The 18,148-nt window shown below is 43.6% G+C and overlaps 1 protein-coding gene across 1 annotated transcript in view; it reads left to right on the forward strand.

Moving 5' to 3' along the window:
- znf407 (zinc finger protein 407) overlaps nt 1-18,148 on the forward strand; it is a 143,390-nt gene that overhangs the window by 46,323 nt on the left and 78,919 nt on the right. The window contains exon 5 of the mRNA XM_063878174.1: nt 13,856-13,930. Within this exon, the coding sequence (XP_063734244.1) occupies nt 13,856-13,930 (75 nt within the window). The remainder of the gene's footprint in view (nt 1-13,855; nt 13,931-18,148) is intronic.

The raw sequence follows: 18,148 nt of genomic DNA on the forward strand, positions 1-18,148 counted from the left end.
CGGAACAATGAGTGGAAAGTATGTCCCTTAAAAGTGTTTACTTTTATTTTTTTCGCCAAACTTAAGCGACTTATGTCAATCTTTGTGATACAGAACAGAGCCTAAATATTTTGACTCTATTTAGCGAAATGAAAAGAAAAAGAATATAGGCTAAATCGTGCCACAGACGGGAAATTTACATTCGGCATTCGACCCCTCCTAGTGTTAGGAGAAGTGGGCTGCCATTATGTACGGCTCCCGGGGAGCAGTGTAGGGTACGGTGCCTTGCTCAGGCACACCTCGGTAGCACTTGGTCTTTTCGGGGACATGAACCGGTGACCTTTTGGTTCCCAAGCCAAGTCCCATTTCCTTCACCATTATGAAGGCCCTGTAGAACACAGCAAAGCTATACTGTGTAGCACAGTGCAATTTTTACCGTTGCTTTGACCTTTATACTCTCTGCTCATGAGAGGACTCAGCCCTGTTGTTATAGTTTGCACACCCACCCTTCATGTCTTGCAGAGGTTGAACACACACAGTTCAAGGTTAGCCTTCAATTCAGCTCAGTGCAGCTCACAGATAATAGTCAATAAAATTGATCCAAAAACTGCTCATATTTTTCCCTCCTCCTCCTCTCCCCTCCCCTGTACACTTCCAGTGACTCCCTCACTCCACTCTCCTTTGCCTCTGTCCTTCTCTTTTCATCTTAAGCCAGATAAGTCTGCCTCGACTGCCAAGAGCACCGAGTATCACTGCTTGCTTCCCCCCGCCCCCCCCCTTATGTTCTTCTCACAGTGCACTGAAGCCATGTCGCAATTTCTCAGGGAGTTTTGAAGCCTGGATGTCTCCTGTCCGGGTCCATCTCGTCTGAGCTGCAGCGGCGGCCCTATGCGAGCTGAACTTCGCTGCCTCGCTGCAGGTCAGCCTTCACGGCCGATTAGTGTCGAAGCGCCACTTTGGTCACAAGTTGTCGGGAGCGCTTATCGTGAAGATCAACAGCGATCAGTCTCGCCGCTGCGCTCCCTCTCTCTCCACATCTCCTTCCTCTTTCTCTCTCCTTTCGGTTTTCTGCCCTCTCCCCTTTTGGCATTACCACCCTCCCCCCTTTCATGTTTTTCCCCCTCAAATCACCCTATTTCCATGTATATCTTATCATTGTCATCCTTCCTTTTTCTCCCACCTTCCCCCCATGCTGTGTCTCTTGCCAGATCCAAACAGGCTAAAAATGTTTCTTTCCTTCTTAACAACTCCTCCCTTTATGGAAAACCTCACAAGGTCAATCTAGATGTGAAATCATCAAGTAAGGATAGGGCAACATTATTCTAGAAAAATCTGACTTAACCGATCATAAGTATTACATGTAATGTCAGATAATTGTCTTTCTTTTGTATGTTGCTCTTCAAATTAGGTAACATACAATGCTATTTTGTAAAGCATGCTAAAGAGATTACAAGAGAGAGAAACACCAAGTGTGAACTTTCTGGCTTATGTGACGGCTGTTTTAAAGGGGCCGTATTTTTCTATGTTGGGTTTGCCCTTGCCTGTAGTGTGTTATATAGGTTGTTGTGCTTGTAAATGGCCCGCAAAGTCTAAAACCTCCAGAGGGAGTTTCTCTCCAACACATGTAAAAATGTTGATCCTTCCTTCTAAGAAAAGAGATTCGTAGAAACAAACATTCCTCAAGGCTCATGTTTTACACATCTTATTTATTATTTCAACAACCAAGTGGTTTCCACATAAGAAGTGGACTATACATAGGTCTGTATCTCAACACTTTGCTTTATTTGGCCCTCAAAACTGAATTTTCTGGTGAGCACAGACTCAGTTTTGTTCATTTACTCCCCCCCTCCCTTCATTCGTATCTTTTCATCCCTCCATCTCTCAGTGTCTCTGTGCGCCGTCAGGCCTCATCTGTGGCAAACGCGGAGACGAGTCATGCTTTGGCCTGTCAGTGCGGCAGCTAGTGTCAGTATCAGGAGCTGCTGGTTCCTCTGACAGCGCTGGAGGGGCCGCTGGTCCGAGCAGAGTGCAGCCATCAGCCTGTGACACGCTCAGTGTCACCGATCCCCTCCGTCTGGTGACATAGCATCCCCTCCTCCTCCTTCTCCACCCCCCGTCCTCGTCTTTGCCACTACACCCCCTCAAGCCAGTGGTCTTTTCACTGCCACTCCACAGTCAGTCACTTACTGAGGACTCTTTAGTAGGAGCTGAACTACATGTGTTAGTGAAAACCGATACCAGGGTTTTGGATTGAAGCCGACAAACGTGTTTACAGTTGATATCCTGACACTATCTTTACCTTTCATCCTTTTCAGGAGGAAATTGTTGTTAAAAAATAAAGTTCCAATGACAGATGGAGAGACGGAGGGATAGATGGATAGATATATAGATGGATAGAGAGCCTCTGTGCTCAGCAGGACTAAATATGTGTGTGATTTAATCTGGCCTTGGCGAGTGTGCAGCAGTGACAAATGGATGCTCACTATGAAACCCCCTCATCCAAGAGACAGTATTAGTTTTTGCTTTAATTACCAGCAGCAGTAATGTTTCCTATCCATAACTGTCGGCCCTGCTAGAATGCCGCCTGGCAGAGGGGTGAGGGCCTTGTCTCTTCTCTCAGTGGGCCTCCTGTCTCTTCCACCCCCCCAATCCGTCTATCCTCTCTCTCTCTCCCCCCCACCTCCCTCCCATCACCCTCTGCTCCCGCCCGCATCTTTCATTTCAATATTTCAATATTTATGCCTCATCTGAGAAAGTTCAAAGTCACAGTAAGGAGGCTTAACTTTCTCCCGCTTCCCTGCCGACAAGCACAGGACCCTGCCTGGTGGATGGGGGAGGCTGTGGACACCTCCCCTCCCCTACGGTGGTCACTGCTGACAAAAAGGGAGAGGGGAGGCCAGGCTAGGATGAGGAGACAGACAACTAGAACTTCAGTGTAACCAATAAAATGACACAGACAAACTTTAGATTTTATTCACTGATTGTATTGGAAATATGAGCTTGAGAAGTATAAATGGTTTCACCCAGGTTGTGATGGACCTGTACCAAATTGATGGTCAGTTGTTAGATCCCCATCCCCTGCAGTCAGTATTTCAAAGTGTGTTTGGGCTGGATAGGAAACATCATGTGTTGTAATTTAATACAAGAAGAAATTTACATTACATCAAGCCTTGTTGCTCAATATTTATAAGCCAATATCAGTCCATTGGTCTGACACAACACTAGGCACCCTCTGCAAATATTAGCTTGCGCAACATGTAGCACCTCAAAGGTCCAGGGGTAGCGCTAAGGTCCCACGGGTGCCTGTATTGGATGTGTTATCCATGTCTGATCACATGTCACTGTGCTGAGAACATTTATTCTGAGGGTTTGACTGACCATCCCTTGACAATATCCAGAGGCAGTTTTTAATAAATAAAGAGTCTGAGAAGTCTGTCCTTCGCCATAAAGATCTTTTGACAGCCGGCGTCTGGTAATAGATTAGCCTAATTACAGCGTCCCGAGTTCAGATCACAATGCCACATACTCAAGCCTGCTGCTCTAATAGCCATTACAGCCACTGCACTCCCCTCCTGTTAATGTAAAGTTGTAAGGAAAAAAAATAAGGAGGAAAAAAAATAAAAAAGCCAAGAGGAAAAGGTCGTCCTGATTTGCATGCAAGCCTTCATTAGAATATGCGAATATGCTAAGGACCAGAGCCGGTGCTTTGCATGCGCAGGTGATGAATGGCCAGCGCATCGCGGAATAGGCCGAGACGGAGGCTCCGTCACCCTCATCTGCATAGCGTGCTTTATTTACGTATTTTTTTATTTATTTACTTTTGAGTGCCTGCTCTGTGATACGTCTCTTCTGTGTGTAGAATGTGACTGAGGAGGACCTTTTGCAATTTACCCCAACCCCTTCCTACCCGACACTTCAATGAGACGAGGCTTTATTAAATGGCTGAATGAGATCTCCGAGTTTTCACAAGGTTGTCTGCTTTTGGGAGAAAAAAAAAAAAACGGTTCGCACTGTAAATCTTTTGAGTTTGTTTACCACTTTATACATTTCAGCAAGGACTTAAACAAGCGTTAGAAAACAAAGGTAGAAATTGGCTGTTTATTGAGCGGTGATTCAACCTGTGGCGCATCATAGAGCGTCACCAGTGGGAGGGAGGCCAGCGCTCATTTGAGTGAAACCTTTGCAGACTATTTTTTTTGTTGTGGTGGGGGGTGTAGGGTGCGGTGGGGGTGTAGGGCGAGCTTCCAGAGAGAAAGTCTTCTCTTCACTCTTCTCTGTTGCCGGGGCGGCAGATGGTGGGTGTCAAGACAACGGCAGCAATAGCCAAACAAAGACATCCTGTGTGTGTGTGTGTGTGTGTGTGTGTGTGTGTGTGTGTGTGTGTGTGTGTGTGTGTGTGTGTGTGTGTGTGTGTGTGTGTGTGTGTGTGTGTGTGTGTGTGTGTGTGTGTGTGTGTGTGTGTGTGTGTGAATGCATACTTTCTGAGAGGTGTAGAAGTGCAATAGCTTCGAGTAGGAGGCAACAGCATCTATAATAACACTTGAATGCCGCATTGTATAAATTCCTTAGATGTACTCTTTCTCAATCTCCAGAAAGTACATTGTTTCATTTGAGTCCAGACAGCTCACCAAGGAAATACTCTGTTAACTTACTTCTGGGTAAAAGTGAGATTCAATATCATCCACCGGAGAGTGTGAACTTCCACTTTGTACAATCTTTCATCTCCATCAACAGCCGTGCTTCTTTGAGCCTAATAAGTCTTTCTTTGATAGGATCGCTGAATATTAGATTAGTACCGTGGCGGTTTATTTTCCTCCTCCGGTGTGTGACCTTAGCTGCCCTTCACCAAGGCGCGAGGATAATGAGAGTGGTATCTGGCCGACAGACAGGCCTGACACCCCAGCTACGCCCTTCAATCAGCCCGGCTGAGAAAAAAACGTCAATACAGAGGCCTTATGTTTTATGGATTATCTGCTTAACAAAAAAAACTATAGCGAGAGAAATACAACTCGCGCTTGTCATGTTGCTTCAGTTCTTTTTAATGTGGGAGACCACTCACTGAAACAACAGCGGTCAGAATTAGAGGCTGTCTCCTTTGTTTGTTTTCAATGTTTACCTCTCGCTCCTCATTCTCCAGATCGCTCAGGTTTGAAAAGTGACCTAGAGTTCTTTGAATAACAAAAACTGACTTTCTCTTCCTTATTTGGGAAGAGCCATAGTTTTCAGATTTTGAAAAAAGTTAGAATTTTCTCCTTTCGAATAGATCTTTGTCATGCATTTGTGCTACTGTGTCTTCAACAAAGCCGGCTATTATAGATCTCCTATTCAAATTAAACACGCTCCACGCCTCTAGACTTTTATTTTTATTTCCGGGATTAAATCATTACTTCTCTTCCTTTTTTTCACCGCTCATCTTTTCTTCCTTCTCTCTTTCATACGTTTAATTTGTTCTCAGAGGACAGGCAGATACAGTGTACAGTAAACAGACTGAATAAATCATGTTTGGGTTTTTTTTCTTGGTGGGGGGGTCTTAGGGATACTGTTGGTTTTTATCCCCAGGAGGCAGAGGGGAGGCTTGCTGTTGTAAACGGACCCAAGTGCAGCCCTGTTATCTGCAGTTTAATCTGCCCACTGGGGGCCAGAGAGAGGTCGAGGGGGGGGCTCATCGCAGCACCCGGTCTCTGGAGGGGGGGTGCAGAGGTGGGGATGGAGGTGAGAGTGCATGGTGGGTTCTTTCCCCTCAATTAGAGTCTTTAACGGGAGATGAACCCCTGCTGCTGTTTTGTCCTGTTTTCCTGTTATAACAACGCCACGTTCAGCTGGAAAAACTGGTTACAGTCACACCGATACATCAGTTTGACCGGCTGATTAAAAATATAATGCTAACATCAGCAGTGTTATCTACCTCTGATTCAACAGAGAAACCTCTCTAACAACTCTTTTTACTCCTGATTCTCTTTAAAATGAGTCATTTCAGGCCAGCCAGAAAGGATCCAATGCGACGGCTTCAGAGCGTAAATCTTTAAATCAAAGCAAACACCTATAATCCTCCTAAATTAATTTGATCAATATGTCCTTTAGCTGCATTCTGTGATGGTCTAAAAGCTGCTTCAGAACACGATTCTGTCAGAAACTGTTATTTTTAAGCATACATAATTAAATGTTATGCTATTTAATATCAACACAAGACGCTAGCTGTTGGGGGCTTCTTCATGTAGCATGAAAGCTGAAGTCTGACCTTATCCCAACATAATACAGACTTTCCATTGTTATCAGGCAATGTTCATGTTTTTCTGTCGAAGTATTGTTATCAACTTACTAAAAATATAAATTCAAGGATGTAAAATAATTTTGCTTTGTGCTAGATTCAGTGCTGAAGAGTACAAAGCACACAAACTAGCTCTTCTCTTATTTGTTCCCTCACCACCCTTCACCTCTTCTCGCAGCACACACACACACACACACACACACACACACACACACACACACACACACACACACACACACACACACACACACACACACACACACACACACCTGAGACCTTCTAAACATAAGGAAACCTGCATTACAAATTACTGCACATCATAGAAATTGTGCAGCAAGCTTTTTAAAATACCAGCGCTGCCAGTGAGGCGCTTTGTAATTTATCCCTTCACGGCTGTTAGCTGCGCCGCGCAACGGTGATTTATTTGGTTTAAGAGAAGTTTTGTTTAGAGAGATAATGAGCAGGACTTCTCTTTAATGATTTAACACGGCGCGGTGGAAAAGGAGAAGGGGGGAGAAAAAAAGCACATATATTTTTCATATCTTTAACTGCACTGCAGAGAGAAAGGGGAGAGATGCATTAGCAAGAGAAGCTAACGACCTTTAACAACCAGCATTTTTGATTCATTTTGTTTTCTTGTTGAGACTTTTCTAAGCCTCTACCTAACGCAGCAGTATTTTAGTATGTTAGATGCATTTCATTTTAAATATTTCTAAAGACAAGTTCAGTCTTCTCACCGGTTGGTGCTCTTTCTGTCTTTTCTTTATTATCCATAAAGGTGCTTTTGTGCTGATTCAACACAATACTGTACAGCTCATACTTTGAAAAAGCCACTAACTGTCGGTACCTTGTTCCTCATACAACTCTCCTTTCATCTTGACACCAAATACGGCATTATTCTCTCTTGTTCAGCGTTTTCAAGTCCCCCCCACACTTAAGATTTAAATCCCAAATTAAAGCAGTTAATTAGAAAATATAATGATGCTGAGTAGCATAATATGCAAACAGTGCTATGATGCTCAGAGCTGGGGGCTCCGTAACACTGAAACTGCCATGGGCACATAACGATGATGATATCAATAATAGATTACTTCATCAATCGCCATTCTCTGGAAAGATGGAAATGCGCTGTTGGGAAGGGACTTTTTATTTTTCATGATTAGAATTCTTCTTTTCTCTTTACTCCCTCCCTTTCCCGTAGCTTGAAAATGTCTGTTTCATCTCACATTAGGGTGTGCTCTGCATAAGTGCAGGTGGAACTTGCTCTCCCTCTAAATGATCCTTTAATGGAACAGTGTGCACTGGAGCTGGGAACTCTATGGGGCGCTGCCACTGTCGATGAGAACTCCGCCTCAATCAATCCGTCAAGCCCCATCACCTGCCTCAGCAGATGATCCAAAAACCCCTTTGGAGAGGCAAAGTGAGCTTTTTATGTACCTCCTCTAAGACTAAAGGACACACACGTGGGCGCGCACGCACGAGCGGCGGCATCATAAGTGAGAGGTGTCTGTTTCACTCAGAGCCTTGACGTTGATCAGTCGTCGGAGAAACACTTGCTTTTATTTTTATCAGGATCATCTTAGAATAGATCAAGCGCCTGCTTCTGGCTCTGGCACCGGGATAGAAAACCAAATCAATTTGGATGTTTTATTTATTTATTTTCCATGCCCAATATCTGTTACATTATGGGATGTTTCCATAAGCGGATCTCTTAGAAGCCCGAGCAATATTGATGCGAAGTCGCCTCTCGCTTCCTTCAAACGAAGCGACAGCGCGCAAACTGCATTTGCCTCTGCTTTTCTCCCTACTTCACCCTCACTCCAGTTTATCCAGATAGTCCATCATGATTTTTCATAATCCTTCATTTCCCTTTCTTTCTCTCCCGTGACTCTGCTTCCTCCATCTTTCCATCACCATCTATCTCCACATCTGAACAATCCGACACCATATTTAGTTCACCCAATCTATTGCTACAGGCCCACTTGTAGAACATCCATTAAACTCAGCCGGTAAACTCAGCAGAATCCTTACTTTCTCTCAGTCCTTATTCTTGACGTCTTCCTGCCTGCCTGCCTGCCTGCCTGCCTGCCTGCCTGCCTGCCTGCCTGCCTGCCTGCCTGCCTGCCTGCCTGCCTGCCTGCCTGTCTGTCTGTCTGTCTGTCTGTCTGTCTGTCTGTCTGTCTGTCTGTCTGTCTGTCTGTCTGTCTGTCTGTCTGTCTTGTCAGTAAAGAAGTCGCTCTGTGTGTCAATAAAATGTCTTATCTTTCACTTCTTGTTCCTGTGTGTTTATCTGTCTGTCTGACAAGTCGGCAGCTGTCTCAGCGCTCCAGGGTTGCTGTCAGCCAAGTGTTGGTTTCTGTTCTTCTGTCAGTTCACCTGCCTGTCAAAGCTTCTTAGATTAAACCTGTCAACCTACCTCCATGTTTTTCCGCTTCTCCAGCAAGGCTTTATAAATAAAAAAAAACAAGGAAGAAACACATTATGTTTACTCAGAAGACTAAATTAGTTGTTATTTGTTTTAATGCTATGGGTCTCCCTCTTCAATGGTAAATGCACTCTTTGGGTGTTTCATCCTTAGAAATGAAACAAGCTAATGTTTGTAAAGCATTTCTTCTGTCATTAGATCATTTTCAAATTATTTGCGATGCCACTGACAAAAAAAATAATCAAAACGTGTGACTGACTGACACGCCGGTGGAAGCGTTCTTGCAAGTGTTTCTAAATTAAGACCACATTTCCCACAAATCTTGTTGCTTCTTTTCTCACCCTGCATGAGAGTTGTGTGCAATTAAATATGTCAAAAATTGAAATTGAAGAAGACAATGAAGAATGACAGAAAGTTATGGTAGAGGAATGGCAAATAAAAAAAAAGTTTGGTGCAATAAGAGGGGAGTAGAATATCAAAGTGTGAGCAGAAGTGTGGCGGGAAGATGGATAGGAGAAGGTGATACCGAGATGGGAGAAGCAGAAGATGGAAGTGAAGAGAGATGAAGGACGCTGAGATGGCAGAGGGGAATGAAGGGGGGAGTGTGCGGAGGGTAGCTACCTGCTGCTGATGGCAGTCAGAGTCAGTGAGGGATGGAGGGCGATCCAGCTGTGACATTAAAGCAGCAGGTGGAGGCCATCATTAGGACTGGCACAGGAGGCTGGATGAGCCCACACACACTCATTTCTTTGGGGCCCAGCGGACCACTGAAGCTGTGTGTGTGTGTGTGTGTGTGTGTGTGTGTGTGTGTGTGTGTGTGTGTGTGTGTGTGTGTGTGTGTGTGTGTGTGTGTGTGTGTGTGTGTGTGTGTGTGTGTGTGTGTGTGTGTGTGTGTGTGTGTGTGTGTGTGTGTGTGTGTGTGTGTGTGTGTGTGTGTGTGTGTGTGTGTGTGTGTGTGTGTGTGTGTGTGTGTGTGTGTGTGCGTGCTTCTCCTCAAAAAGAGCTGAAGCATAGTCCCATAACTTCAGAGCTCACCCCCACCTCCCCTTTCATCTCTCCCACATGGAATCCCTCTTCTTCCACCAGGTTTTGCCCGGCGAGGGTTGAGTGGTTCCTACATCTGGTATCCCTTGTAATGGTTTTTCAGTTACCTTTTAACCAATTACAATGCAGCAGTTTGTTCGATTGCAGCCTAAGTTTTCAGCTCATAGCTTTTCTTATGTTGTGTATTTGGCGGCACACAGCAGGTGGCAAACTGGATTTTCAATGGTTTTCAAAGGAGAAAAAAACTGTATATTTTGTCCTCTAAAGCCATAATTAGGACCAAACAGATTTGAACTGTCCACGATACCTCCGTCCATCTGCATCTTTCCTGATTCAGTCTTCTGGTTGTTAATTGTAATGCCAACCAGATTAGTTTTTCATCACTGCCAGAGATAAGTATCCTACCATGCAAATTTACACATGGTAAGAAAGGTGTACATTTACCATGCCAATCTTGTACCTGATGCCACACACATAAATCACTTTGCTTTGGATATAGCACACACATTGGGGTTCTTTCACCCTCGCAAGGGTGTTTTGACCCATGGTGTACAATATAATGGGCAAAGAGCTAGATCGTTAGGGGATATAGAAAGGCAAAGGGTGGTGCAGCAGAGCAGGTATCAAGCAGCTAGCCACGTATCATTCAAAGCATTCTCTTCCCCTATTTTGCACAGGGGTGGATGAGGTACACATTTACTCCTGTACAGTTGTCATGAATGGGAAAATAAGCTATAGAGAACAGGCTGTGAACATGTTTATTTCTGGTGTTTGTTACTGGCAATTCAGCATGGGCTAATTGTTCACCAATGGAGGTTGCCGCTGGCTTTTTGAATGTAGATCAGTAATCCATCGTTCATAACCTATAACTTTTTGAGGCCGGAATATACGTGCAGCAATGTCAGAATCAAAAACAAAGTGAACAGTCAAAACCTGAAGAAGCCAGCTGAAAGTTACTCCAGCAAAAGTTGGCAAAGTATGTTATGTCTGACATGGCTCTATCCCAGCATGCCTTGTGCACAGCTCTCGGGAATGAGCGTGCGTGTTTTTAGGGTAATGGGCTACAGTGCGTCTAAGCCGAGTGCTGCTCCAGGCCTTTCCTTAGATCTTGCATCCCTTACGGACCTGTAGATGGGCCTATCCAGGAACACCATAAGGCAAATGAAGTTGTTTGTATCAAATATTGACATGTTATCTCTTCATCATCATGCGGCGGGAGGGAGGGGAGAGAGAAAGATTGTAACTGTGGGTAATTGAGCCGTGTCTCCCCTGCTTATCGGTAAAGCTCCGGCACGTCACGGACCTAACGAGCTGTGGCGCGCCGATTAGTCTGAAGGGAAAGTCGAACGTGAAACACCAGAGTCTCTGTCTTTCTCTTCCTTTCTTTTTTTTTTCATATCTGCAATGGATATTATGAGCCTCCCTGGAGGGCAGAGGCACAGCCTTATTAGTTCAATTCATGGGGGGGAAGAGAATTGATATGGATGAATGGCATGTTAAAGTATCCCTTTGTTACAATAACCATCAAGGCTGATGGTTGGGGCTGATGATGCAGCCCAAGGCAGCAGGACGACAAGCTGAGGCCTTGACCTGGATGGCAGAGGATGCACACACACCAAGGGCAGGGGGCTGATTACACACTGCCTTAAACAAATGGACGTGCCCCTTTTAACATTTAGATATGGGATCTTTCTGTGTGTGTGTGTGTGTGTGTGTGTGTGTGTGTGTGTGTGTGTGTGTGTGTGTGTGTGTGTGTGTGTGTGTGTGTGTGTGTGTGTGTGTGTGTGTGTGTGTGTGTGTGTGTGTGTGTGTGTGTGTGTGTGTGTGTGTGTGTGTGTGTGTGTGTGTGTGTGTGCGTGCGTGCGTGCGCACGTGCACGCATGCATGCACGATAGGGTACTTGTGGATGTCTGATTTTGTGAGTAAGGACTGTCATTTGTCTGAATTTGTATTAGTGTGTGTGCGTGTGCTGCATTTTATCTCAACGTTATCATGAACAGTACTTTGGGTGTATTAGATAATCACATGGTGAATTGCTCATTATAAATGTGTTATCACCATTTGTTCGCATTTTCCATTTGTGCATGTTTTTTTCCAGTGTTTCATGATGTTATTTTGCATCTCTGTGAATATTAACACCTATTTGTCTTTGTGTGTGTCTGTGTGTGCGCAGACTGTGCCAGGTGCCTCCACAGGGCATTACCCATCTTGCACTCGTGCCACTCTGAGAATAATCCAGCTCAAATGGGCGAGATGAGAATCTCACAACATGCCAGTTTGATTTGTACCCCTTGCTATCAAAGAATGCTAATTAAAATCATATTTTGCATATGTCTTGTCTTTCATGCGCATATGCAAATTGCCCTCGTTGCCTTTCAGCACTCTGTAATTAGGTTTATGAAGGACAGCTGTAATACATAATTAACAGAAATGTTTGCAAGCTCTTTTTTCTCTCCACGTCTAAACAAGACGACTTAAACAAGCGCGCGTGGAGTGTTCCAAGGCCGGCCTTTTTCTCTCAAATATATTGATTAATTTGTACCAACAACCCCCTTAGTAATATCTTAATTATGCTGTTTGTTTATTTATAGATGATGCCGTCAGTCAGCTTCCAGTGAGCCAGAGATGCTCAGCATTTTGATCTTGCCATTCTCCCTGATCGGAGTTTACAAGATTTAATCATACACTCGCTCCCAGTTTAACTCCAAGGGAAGGTTCTGAATGGGCGGATAGATTGAGTTGGAGAGGATTGAGGAAAATGTAGAGTGATGATAGCGAGGCGAAACTCTGGAACATGTTTGAATATTTATACGGTGGTGTTAGTTAGCGTCGGCCTCAGGGGCCTGGATGACGGACGGGACTCCGGGGCCATGACGAAATGGAGGACAACAGCCGTGTGTGTGTGTCCAGACGTTGGAATGGGGCAAAAGCTGACATAGCGACATAAATAGTGAAATAATTATGCTTTATGAAAGACTGACTTTTAAAGTAAGGAGGAAGAGTTTCAGAAAGGGCCATGCCGGCGAGCAAATAAAATAATGATTTACGTAGAAGAAACAAAAGTGAATATCTCCTGGAAGGACGAAATGGGAGGAGCGACAGAGGGGGAGGGATTTACCCGAGTGTGTGCAGTGACAGTGCCAACCACGTGACGGTCGGTTCAACTCCCTGGGCCCCTTTCATGTAGCTCCATCCTCAGCTCTCAGATGTGGTCATTGTCTCTCAGTCGCACAATAATGGGAAGTGATGGGTGCTAAATGAAAAGGCCAGGGGATGAATACTCTGGTGAGGCAGCTTGGATGTCAGAGTAGTTAGTCCTGTCATCCGTTCATTATGTTTTCATATGCTGTTTAGGAGACATGGTAAACTCAGGGCCCTCGACAAAGTCAGGACATTGTGGTCACTGTCAAGCTACGGTACCCTGGTGTTTTTGACTGTGTGTGCGTGCAACCCCTATTTACTGCAGATACATGTGCAATTGAACCATTGCACGTGTGAACATATTTGTTTGACACATTGATGTACAACATGTGGAACTCTTTGCCTCGATTCTCTCTCTACCGTCCGACCTAAAAAGGTGCTGGCAAAACCAAAGTTCTCAAGCTTCGAACTTCTCTTGCGGTGCGAACAGTTAAATACATTCTTTTCTATTTTGCTGGTCTGTCATCTATTAACAGAACAATACTTTCTCCACCCAACAAAGCAGTTCATGACCAATTATGATAAAAACTCAATGTCAAATGGGATTTCCTGGGAAAAGTCTTGGAATGTTAGAGAGGGATGGGTTCTTACTCACATGCGATTCTGCGAAAGTGTCTTATCGGTGGGAGAGGAGACATTTCAAAAGTGAAACACAGTTTTTTGGAAGGAACATTTAAGGAATAACCAAATCCAAAACATTGTTCTTCCATTACAAACAATAAAATGTGTTCACATCCAGCTTCACTCTTTAAAACTTCACAATGTTATTTATTTCAGTGAATGATTGCAGAGGCTGTCTTCAAAGTACTTTTATTGCGGCCTTTGACATTTTTTCTTAATAAACAACAGAAGATCAGCTCAATTGGAATATACCAATACTCGTCTACTTTTGAAATGTACTATACACGTTAAACCAAGTTCTCTTTGTGTTTTTGTAGATGGGCCTTTGTGATGAAAAAACACCTCAGCACCCACCTGCTTGGAAAACATGGAGTCGGACAGCGTAAAGAAAGGTAAATGAAACACTTACAACACAAATACATATTGTAATCTGCTTAAAGAAAACCAATGTTGCAAAACTGCAAGCTAGTTCTTAAAGACGTTTAGTTATCCAGGATCCCGACTGTCAAGTATTTTTAGCTTGTTGTGAGAGATACAGCAGGCAATTAGTTCTAGATTTCGGAGGATGACTCTTACAACCCCTATGGAGGTCTGCAGGCTTTTAAAGTGAAAAAGTCCCCTCTAGTTACAGTGATTTCAAGTTAAATATAACTTGAGAATCCTCCGTGCCTCTAATGAGTTAAACGGCTTTCACTCATTCTGCCTGTCTCGGTCTCTTGCTTTTCTCCGTCAAACTTTATCTGCCTCTCTCCCTCATCTTACTTTGCTGCCCTCCCTCTTGAATTAAGGATGAATGATGTTTCTTTTACCATTTTTTTCTCTGTGTATGTGTGTGTTTCCTGTGTATGTGTAATGTCTCCCGCTTGGCCCTGTCTATCAGAGCCAGAGCCCTGCTGTCAATGTATGTGTGTATGTGTGTGAAAAAAGAAAGATGAGGAGATGAAGTTGTGAAGCCCCCACCCCTTCTCCCCTGACATGCCAAAATGAGACGTTAAACACCTCTCAATCTGTCAAGCGAGATGCTAAAATAGAAACAGACCCGCTTTTTCATTACTCCGCAACCAAATTGATACTTTTGACAACATGTGGTATTAGATATGACATGTGTCGTCAGATATGGAAGTAAGCATCACGACCAGATGCCTCTCCATCTCTCTGACATTATCAAGTCAATTCCTGTCAGCTGTTCATCTGGATTAGATGGAAACACACACCTCATATCCTCAACTGCTTCAATTCTCTGTTTGATCCACTGTTTTTTGTTGCTGCAACCTTTATTGATCCAAGGGTAGCTGACACTTTGAACTCAGTTACATGTGTTTTCACCACTGTAACATGCTCAGGGCAAAGAGTTTTCTGCTGTTTGCCACTCATGACTGACCCCGCACTTGAACCTTTGACCTCCAAGTCCAAAATGCTACTGTTAATCACTTTGCCAATGTCCACTTGTAAAGGAAAAAACAAAACAACATTATGTAACTCACTCTTTTAACAACTGAACATATAATGCCAGACCAACTGCAATACCCTCAGATATAAGTGGGCTCTATAGACACAGGGAGGTTGAAGCTGCTGTTAATGCAGTGGAATGTCATCAGTACACCCACACAGGGTTTTTTTTCCCCAGTGCTACATGTTGAATGGGCTGCTCAAATAATAACCTTCAATTCTTGAAACTGGAAGTAAAAACTATAAGACACTTCTCCTGTAAATCAATTAAACTTTAAATATCTTCTTTTAATCATTGTTAGCATTATTAGCATACAGCTATGTTCCTGATGCCCTGTAAGCATGTCAGCTGAGCTGCTCTGCTCCTGACCCTAATTCAACTTTAAGTTTAGCACATGTTTCATAATCTTTCATCACGTGACATGTTTTATGTGATTACCTAGCAAAAATCATAGATGGCTTAATAGTTGATGTATAATCATTATTCTATAAGAAAGCAAAGCGGAAAGTAAAGCAATTAGCATGCCATCCATGATTAATAACTTTCTATTTTATCCAAAGATATGTGGATGAAAGTAACACTATCACATACATTTCACACATAATAGTTGTTTGTTTTTTTTTGGTGAACAACTGTTTTATTGAAATTATAATCTCACATGACAAGATTGAATAATACAAACATTTTTAACATACCCCTCTCTCCCTTCCCCTGGCGGCAATAATAGTAGTATTTTAAGACTTAATGACTTCCACATTAACTTTGGTTAATAATCTGCCAGATAGATGCAATTGCTGATAATGAGCAACCTTAAACATTCCTGCTTTCACTAATTCTGCCACAACAGTAATGGTGGCGACAGTAGACAGTACAACACTTAAGTCATCCAATAAAATACGATATGTTGGCTGGGATATCTCTGCAGTCCCACAATATTTAATTAAAAAATATATTTTACACAAATTCAGCCATTAACAAATATTTTGCTTCCTGCGACTTTAATATTGCACTAGTCCATATTGCGTTTCCAATGAAAACAATGGATTCGATGTGCAGCCACACAAGTGGATCCTTAGGAAATGCAGCTCATCTGAGAACTTCTGTTTTGGCCAAAGACAGCAGGACGACCAATCTAAGTTCAAGCAATTTATGAGAGAGGAACATTCCCGAAAAACCTTTGTGATTGTTGTTATTTTTGATAGAAAGTGGCTTGGTATAGAGGCATTCATCGTAATGAGTAATGTCTGTGCTCTTTAATAGTGTTGTTCAATATGTGTATTATTGTCAATCTGCCCAGCATCATAACATCAAACACACACACATACACACACGAACACACACACACACACAAACATATATAGATTATATATTCCAATCTTCCATACAGTGAGGGTTTTAAGCAAAAACACACAAACTGAACGCTGCCACTTGCCCCTTAAAGATCTTGCTTTCATCCCTCTGTTTCCTTTATTCTTTTTTGCTGCACTTACTCTTGCACACTCAAACACATGCCCACCGTGCACTTGCACACACATTCACACACACTTCCACTGCGCGCGCACTTCAGAGGGAGGACGGCCACAAGGTTTGTTCTATTTAAACCTGTAAAACACAGCGTCATCATTTTCCTGACAGTCCTGCAGACAGAATTTATCTCATCATTAATTAACCATCATATTTCCAACACAGTGCAGCTTAATTAGCACAAGGTCATTGGGGAGGGCTTATTAAGTGGAACAAATTTGGGCAAGTGTGTGAGAGGAGGCAGAGGACGGAGAAGGAAAACGAAAGGAGAAGGTGGGTAGGGAGAGAGTGAGTTGGGATGACAAAGAGGTAGGCAGCGAGGGAGGGATGGAAGAAAGGAAGGAAGAGGGGAAAGAGAGGTGTGTGTCTATATGTTTGGTCCAACATGACAGTGCCGGCTCAATGATTGATAACTGCACCGGTTTTGAAACCTAGAGACTAGGACAGTAGCTGAGGGAGGGAAAGAGACAAAGATGGGGAATGTGTGTGTTTGTAGGGGGAGTATCTGAACCGGCAACTAGGGACCAGTGGGGGGGGGGCGGTTGAGAGGCAATGGGGGTTGCTGGGGGGAGCCAATTGCAAACATATGCTGGCTGGCAGGCGGTGGAGAGATGGATTGCAGTGGGACAGTGTCAGAGAGGCAGTTTCATCACCATCTCTGCGGCCCCGTTCACCTGGTATTTTTAGAACACTGGGGAGATCTGTTAGTCAAAGGAAGGGAGGAGGAGGAGGGGGAGGAGGAAGAGACCTGACTAGCCGTAGGAAACGCCAGGCTCCTCTTAGACAAATCCGTCCGGGGCCTCAAAGTTATTTTGGGTAGGTATCTGCGAGGAAGTCCCGCAGTCTTTAAAAGGCTGAAAGTGCTGACGATTTAGAGTTTCACTGTTTCGCGTTGGTTAGTCAGTCTTAACTTTATTGATCGGGAAATGTCCCTATTGGACTTTAGCATTGAGCTTGTGGGTAGCATTAGCCCAACTCCCAGGATTATGTTTATTTCTTATTGGCTTCTGTTTTTTTGTTTTATGAAAAAACGACTGGCCTGATCTCTTAAAGGGGCCTAATTATGATCATTTTCAGGTTAATATTAGTATTGTGTGCCTCCACTGTGACATGTTAACCTGCTTTAATGTACAAAAGGCCTTTTTTTGGCCTTTGCAGACCAATTACATGCACTAAACCCTATACACAGTACAGGGAAAGGAAAAACCCCAAAAGCATAATAGGGTCTCTTTCTTAGTAGAAGAGTGTAGTATGGGACAAGATTAACCTATTTCATTTTGAAATGGTATAAATACATTCAGCTGTCCACCTTATACACCCTACTGCAATCATAGCCAAACAAAGCACTTATTTTTTCCATTTTCAACCTGCACATTTATTTGTCATATGGATACTACTCCTAACTCACCATGCATGTTTTTAGTATCAAAGAAAACCTACAAAAACACACAATTTGGGATGTTATGTCTTTGTCCATACCTTTATATAACCCAATCCCAGTGTCACATTACTATCAGTGCCCACTAATGAGCTTGGCAGGCAACAGTGGTCAACAAGGCTAAGATTAGCTCCTCCATATCGTCGTAACCCCATGGGGGAAGAAAAGGGAGAGGAGGACTCGGGAGGGGAGGATGGT

Source organism: Eleginops maclovinus, chromosome 3 (assembly GCF_036324505.1).
Source record: "Eleginops maclovinus isolate JMC-PN-2008 ecotype Puerto Natales chromosome 3, JC_Emac_rtc_rv5, whole genome shotgun sequence".
NCBI lineage: Eukaryota > Metazoa > Chordata > Actinopteri > Perciformes > Eleginopidae > Eleginops > Eleginops maclovinus.